The 7575-nt window shown below is 45.2% G+C and overlaps 1 protein-coding gene across 1 annotated transcript in view; it reads left to right on the top strand.

The window, feature by feature from the left end:
* T265_02255 (hypothetical protein) overlaps positions 1-7575 on the top strand; it is a gene marked incomplete at both ends in the record, with an annotated part of 28705 nt that overhangs the window by 16873 nt on the left and 4257 nt on the right. Inside the window, one exon of the mRNA XM_009166459.1 lies at positions 2147-2335. Within this exon, the coding sequence (XP_009164723.1) occupies positions 2147-2335 (189 nt within the window). The remainder of the gene's footprint in view (positions 1-2146; positions 2336-7575) is intronic.

Genomic DNA, 7575 nt, shown 5'->3' with positions numbered 1-7575 from the left:
TCAGCAGTAGCCTGTTTTCGCTTACTCGCCCTGCTGTATGCAGCAAGTAAGGCGACCCGGCTGATGGCACCACGCGACGGCCGATGTGGCATGAGAATATTGTTAGTTGTGTAGGTCATGGTTGTACGAGGGCTGGGATACTGCCAGGGCGCCCACACCTAGACAGGAGGACGATTAGGGTCCTCAACCAAAGCCTTTGGCTCAAAAGCCTAACCGCAAAGCAGCGGTGTTTGGCGGGGAAATGCAAATGCATTACCTCTTCTACGGAACAAGTCGCCATACATGTTCCAACCCCCAACCTGGAGGACCAGGAGACTGTGTTCGTCAGACCTCTAACCATTGACCAACCTGGTATGAGAGACTCTGTGAGTGTCGAGCGGACACCCCGCGGTATAGCTCAATGGGTCGCCGAGGTACACAAACCGCCACAGCACGATAAGGTCCAGTCTCTTCGTGACAGTTTATCGCAACACGTTCAAGTACTAATTCTGGTTTTAAATAAATGATTAACCAAATGCTCGTAAAGAAATAACACATAAAAGTGCCATTTCGAGTATGCATAGGATGCTGTTCTCATAGGACGGGAGAAGTCTGTTTCGAAAAATTCCCTGTGAATTTGTGACCTTGAGAATATCTGAACTGACATAAAAGTAACAATTTACAGTGTTTCCAGGCTTGTGTTACTAGTCGAAGCCCGTATTATCTTACGATTCATTTATACTTAGCTAAATCAGAAGGACGATGACGATTCTAATGCGTTGATTTTGGAAAGCAAGATGTAGAGAAGCAAACTGACGGAAGCCAAGTGACAGCCATAGCGTCTAATGAACTTTGGGGAAGTTCTCTACGAAGTGTACCACATTGATATTGGGTAACCACTTCATTCAATCATCACTGAATAATTCTTTCGAAACAACATTCCCGCAATTATTTACAGTTTTCCACCAACCTGGGACACTCCTTCTGGATGAGTGATACAGCCGGGATTACTTATAGGACAGGAAATCTTCGAGTCCATGAAATCCTGGGTTCGTGTGCGGGCTTCAGTCGGCAGTCGAAATTTAGCTGAACAGCTTGATTTTTATTTGTTCCTTAATAAAAAAGTAAGATCTATAAGACCTCACTCGTTGTTTTAGGTGGGTTGCTGGGTTAGTTGGAACCAAAAGACGGCTTTAGGTGTGTAAGGCTATTTTAACTCAGGCTGACTTGGATGTAGCATCACAACAGGGAGCGGCTAATAACCTGAAGGGTACGCTGAGGGCGTTCAATTGGCCTGATGAGGAATGAAAGTGACTTAACTGAGATTGAGCTGAGTTGAAGACCCTAGAGAGAATCGACAATCAGGTATTAGAGTTTAGATATAACGGAATTCAGTTGTTGTCTTGTGGAGATTGAGTGTTGTTCGCTTAATCTCTTCAAGTGAATGAGAGACTGTCGCCGCCCCCATGTTTTAAGACAGTGTTGGACAGTTTTGGGCATGTCCAAGTAGATGGTCTGTGGTGGCATAAGAGATGACATAGGGGGTTGGATCTTCACTATATGCTTCTTTAGTTCGCGAAGCAGTCAGTAAGGTATGTTCGGCGTAGCTGTTGGTTGTTGTTGTGTGTACCAGTAACTGTCGGTGTGCACCACAGCTTTTGCGATCACATCAATTGATGACTGCATGTTGTCACAAAGGCACAGACACAACTGTCTGCTGCCAACTCTTTGGGTTATACACTCAGAACCCTTCCGAGCAACCGAACCCTATTCCATTCATATTTGATTGGCAAAATTTGAGGGAAGCGTACCATGTGAGGGACTCGAAAGAGACTGTCCGCTCTCGATTGATTCACTTGGGACCATGTTTGTTTTACATTGTCAAGCGTCATCTTCGTGTAGCACGTTCCTCGACGAACCATAGGCTGCAAACTCCCTATACTATCTATAGGACGGTTACCTTTTCATCTGATAAAAGTGGTTATAGTTAATGAACGAAAATGGGACTGATCTCGTATATCGTCTTATGTCTGCTCGCCAGCTCTCACGCCACTTGTTATCCGTTCCCTGTGTCTCACTCGTTCTCATACGTGCCATTTAATTTGGTTTGCTTGTCGGTCACCGTTGAGTAATTCTAAATAATCTTATTCGCTGTTGCCATTACAAGATCAGTCGGGCCATCGCTATATCCGGTGCAGTAGATCTGGTTGCTCGTCTCGGTGTTGGATGGCTCACAGATCGGCCTTCGTGCGTGGGTCGTCGTGGTCCACTCCTGGCTACCGTATGGCTAATCACCGGGATAAACGCCCTGGGATTCTCGACATTGACCCGACTATTTTCCGCTGACCCATCTAAGGTAAGTGAGTTATGTTGTGTGCACTGACTCCAATTCTACGTCCTTCAAATAAATTATGGTTGTACGGCAGCGAAGCACCAGTCTATGGGACGCTAATGTTACGCTGGTTTTGTGTCTCTGTCTGACGGCATAGTTAACAAGCAAGGCCGAACAGACTGGTAGACGTTTATTCTATTCTCAACACCGTGTTTTCACTTCAGTTTTCCTTTATTTACCACATCTTTCCCAGTGTTTATTCGGTCGGTCCCGAACTTTTCATATCTATCATCAGTTAGCCGTGCTCTTCTTACCATCTCATGTTCTCAACTTCCCCGTAGTCAATCGGCTTCAATCAGTTATTCGATCTCACGCCGGCAGTTCAGAATTGTCGTTGTTTCATCCTGTGTGTCTGTGCAGAGGCAGGGAAAAGCTAGAGTTCTCACCGTTTGCCGTGTACCACCGTATGGCTACCAACCACACTTGTATGCATGGCTAATATGAAATTAGTCGATTTCCTAACACACTGCTCATAAGGCCGCTGAAAACTCTTCGAAAGCCCATGACCGGTTTCGATCTTCTTGGGGCTCATCAAGTATGCTCAGTCCCCCGAGTTTCCATCAACATGCGCGAATCCAGATGAGACAGATCTCGACAACTACTCTCATTTACACACGAATGGGGTTTTCACAGGAGACTCAACGGAATCCAGCTGAATCTATCCAATTTGGTTTCAAGCAGAACATAAGGTTAACGGAAACTCAGTGACTGCGCCTACGTGATGAGCCCCAATAAGGGCAAAACCGGTCGTGGCTGTCAAATTTTCAGCGACCTTATGAGTAGTGTATTACATCCGCATACAGATATCCACACTAGCTCCAGTCCCAACATCAAATGTCGCAGATCAACCTATTGGTCTATTAGTGGGAGGACAGCTTTACCGGACTTGCTTCTCATCGTCTCAGCGGAGGAAGAAGAACTATTTGGGATTTTTAAAGCTGACGAGGTCCCCCCTCCACTATACTTTACAACAACAGATTGGTGATGTCGCTTCGATTAGTGATGAATCGTTGGCTACAAATTGCTCAGCTCAGTGAACATCTCGACCACTAGCTTTAAAGGTGTTAACGGGACTGTACACACCCTTGGTTGTCTGCCTACGCAGAGTGTTGTTCAATCATCCGAAGAATTTGAGGCTTTCACAGCCAGCTAATTACAGCTACTTACACACCGGACCACCACCCCTTGCCTGTCTTTTAATGTTTTATTCACTAATCGGTTGAGGGTTAATCGTAGGATCCACAAAGCCCACTTTCTTTCGATCCCGAGGGTTACTTGAGGGTGAATTGTAATGGAAGGGAAGTCACCCTGCCAACTCCCAAAAACGGAGTTTCTCGAGGGTGAAAAACTAGTGTATTAGATTTTGAATCCATAACGCTGATGAGTACTGGTTATCCGGCTGATGCTTTTTCGTCGCCACTGTCCAAAGCAAATGGATCCAGACCTTGTTACATGGCCGGAGGCCGTTTGTAGACAGTATCATATACAGGATAGTGTGCTTCCAAGTGGAGCGTAAAATGTCCCGGCTCCAATGCCTCTCACGGATATAGAAATGCTACGAAAGGGTATACCACCCAATCGACTGTGCTCCCAATAAAGGCTCATTCTCAGCCGATTCCGTGGGTGAGCGTTGTTCGAAAGTGAGAAACACTTTGTCGTCTGGGTGTTCTATTATACTTTTCACTGGATATGCCACCACCCCATCTTTCCGATGAAATTTCCTTTCAAGAAGCATCATCTTCAGCTGGATCCGTGCATTCGGTGAACCGATAGTCAGTGGTTGATTTAATTTCGTACCAATCCCTGTCCCCCTATTACCAATGCATGATGAGATTCATCTCCCAATTGCTGAATTCACTGTGACCATTAAATTATACGTGGCAACCTATTGAAAGTCAAGTGTCACAAGATGTGCTGTTCGAAGATTTGATTCCACTGTCCATGATCCGGAGATAACGTTTCGCCACACCTGACCGAGCCTAACTAATCTGTCTGTCTTAGAGAGTTACATAAATCCAAAAGAGGGTTGAAGGCCGTCTGATTTTGCGGAATATGATCGCAAGTTGTCTGGAGGGAATTCCGCCACTAGAGCATAGCCAAACCTTTACAATGTTTATTCAAATGGTATAACCCTTCGGATTCTCGACTTAGCTAGTTCCCTGACACTCCATGAACAAATGATTCTTGAACTATTTTGTACCGACTGTCCCTTTCAGCTTCATCATCCCTCTATCTATTTTGTCGAGCCGCAACAGAATGTGATAAAGTGCTCTTAACTGCTATGTGACTAACGTGTGATTATTTGCGATGAACACTTGTTTGAATATTAGTTTGATGCGAACCGCTGACTCAACTAGATCCCGGTCTAATCTCTCATCCATGCTATCTATGCAACTGAATGTGCAGCACATAGGCGGTCTCATGTTTTGGTTAGAACGATGTTCAAGGTATCGAATACTTTCCAGCGTGTGCTACTAATCATATGGTTGATGTCCAAAAACCTTCATCAACCTTCATCATACCAATGTTTACCACTGTTAATTTCACTATTAATTTACGAGTCCAATCCAAAAGAAGAACAAAGTTTTTTTAGAACGAAATGATATTTAGTTACTTTTCAATCGATAGCGGTTGATGAGGATCCCATGATTGTTTCACGAAACAATGAAGTTTACCTAAAATGGCACAGCACATGTCATTTTCAGTTGTGTTTCTGCTATTGGTAACAGTCCGAAGCCTGTCCAGACAAAATTAGGAAGAACAAGGATGGCCCAAGTGGTTAGAGCGCGAATTTACTGACCGGAAGGTTCGTGGTTCGAACCCGACCTCTGCCTCTCGACTTCTCCTGTCTAGGCTTGGGCAAGCTGGCAGTATCCCAGCCCTCGTACCTGTGGCATGACAGCTAGACACCGAAAGGTTGCTACAGCTGAATGATTTTTTTGTGCCAAGTAGTTCAGATCAATGACAGCCAGTCCTGTGTTTGAAGTCTTTCGGTCTTCGCTCCCCATTCCGGCTTGAGCTCTTGTTATCTACCCTTGGGAACTTTCCCTATTGATGAATACCTCACAGTACAATAAAAAACATTTCATTTATTCCAGGACAGTGCGACGGTCATCTATGGAACCTGTGTATACTGGTTGTGTGATCCTGGCTACTAGGAAAATCGAATGTGGAGCCGAGGATAGCATCGAAAGATGGAAAAATCAGGGACCAACATTAAATTCTTCGTCTTACTTTCCGTGATATTAAACGAATATGAACTCACAGCGGCCAGTGCCTACCAGCATTCGCGATGTAGATCTCACGTAACCGAATCTACTCCTCCCTCACCATAAGTAATTTCCTCAAAAAGCGGAAAGAGGCCATGAATCGGGAGAGAATTCCATCTTAGAAGCCAGATGCTAACATATCACCAATATGCATTGCATAACTGAAGGATCAGTGGTGAGTTAGCCACGCGACCAATCCGCCACTCTTGCATAAAAATCGTTCAGCTGTAACACCTTTTCGCCGCGTAGCTGCTATGCCTTTCAAAGGAAGCACGAGGGCTGGGACACCGCCAGGTCGCCTAAGCCTAAACAAAAGAAGTCGAAATGCAGAGGTCGAGTTGGAATTACGGATCCTCCGGTCAGTAAATTCGTGCTGTAACCACTGAACCATTTTTGGCCGGATGACATACAACTCAACTGATGACCGGAAGGTCCCTTGTTCGAATCGACCTACTGATTTGTAAAGTGCACACTACTAATGGTTCACAACAAGGATGAGACTTGTACATTACTTCTCGACTTTTTTGGGACCGATTGCTTTAACCTGCAGGTTGACATCATAACTAAATCTTCTTTGAAACAAATTTTATCCCGACATTGTCGCCTGACATCGAAGGAAGGAAAAAGTAGGCAAAGATTGCAGTCCGCGTATCGTAAGTAGTACTGTACTACTGTACGCTAAACTATGTTTTCGTAAATTAATGGAATTTGGTCGACGTGTCCGCTTCGACCATCTCATCCTAGTCTATATAATGGATCTATTGAAAAAAACCCGAGTCGGTGCCCTGGGTCCTGGACTTTCAGCACGGACTGACGTTGCTGTGCTTGTTTAAAAGCCCTAACATGCTTTTCGAGCGAACAGAACACCCAACTTGCGTATGCATGGGATTATGATGATGAGAGTGAGGAATAGATCTTCTCTCCGGTCAACCTGGGGAGAGACTTCGATAGTCTAGAAGCAACATTGCAAGACTGGCTAGACACGAACAAACTTACAATGAACTCATTATCGCCGTCGACAAGAAGAAAATGACCTTTTTCGCACTACCCCGCACCATCGGTCGTCCTGCACAAACCTTTGGTGTAACAAGATGGGCATAGTTTCCAAGATCCGCCTGATTCATGTCCAGAACCTCAAGGACACCTGTTAGTACCTGTCAGTCGTCATCTCTCGACCGAACGCAGGGGAAACGTTTGAAAAGAACATACAGGATTTGCCGCATATAAAACGCATCCGTGTATAAAGCTGCGTGCAGACTGTGTCCTTGCTTGATCTTTCAGTTCCTCTTGTCCAGGCCTGCGTATTTCCGCCCTCTTTGCATGAGAACTTCGTATCGAAGAAGTGTCATAGCTGATTGGATTTTTGTGTTCTTTCCGAGGTGGGCATTCAGTCATCTAGCACAAGTCTATTGGCACCTAGTTTCATGTTCATGTCTTTTTGTAAGCCACTTCGAGTGATCCTCAATCGTCGTGATGTGGCACACAGCTTGGCTCGCATAGCGACCACAGTCAGAGACTGACAGCAAGAATACTGGCTGATGTGGATGTGGAAGTTGCCTTTGGCTCGCCATGTGTTCGCCTTGATTCTTGTGGAGGCAAATATGCGCCGCCACCTTGTATACAACAGCACCCCCGCTGGTGCTTCGACTGTAGCCTAACGGTGTCAGCCTAACAGTACCACGTGCAACATGATGTGGATAAGTTGCCTTTGGCTCGCCATGTGTTCGCCTTGATTCTTGTGGAGGCAAATATGCGCCGCCACCTTGTATACAACAGCACGCACCCTGGTGCTTCGACTGTAGCCTAACGGTGTCAGCCTAACAGTACCACGTGCAACACCCTCTCAGATAACGTCTACTTTACTATATATATACATATATATATATATATATATAATGTAAGTTGTGGTTAGATGAAAAGCACTGTTATGAACTG

Source organism: Opisthorchis viverrini (assembly GCF_000715545.1).
Source record: "Opisthorchis viverrini unplaced genomic scaffold opera_v5_26, whole genome shotgun sequence".
In the NCBI taxonomy this organism is placed as follows: domain Eukaryota; kingdom Metazoa; phylum Platyhelminthes; class Trematoda; order Opisthorchiida; family Opisthorchiidae; genus Opisthorchis; species Opisthorchis viverrini.
The sequence above is the reverse complement of the archived record's forward strand: the minus strand, read 5'-3'. Positions and strand labels throughout refer to the sequence as shown.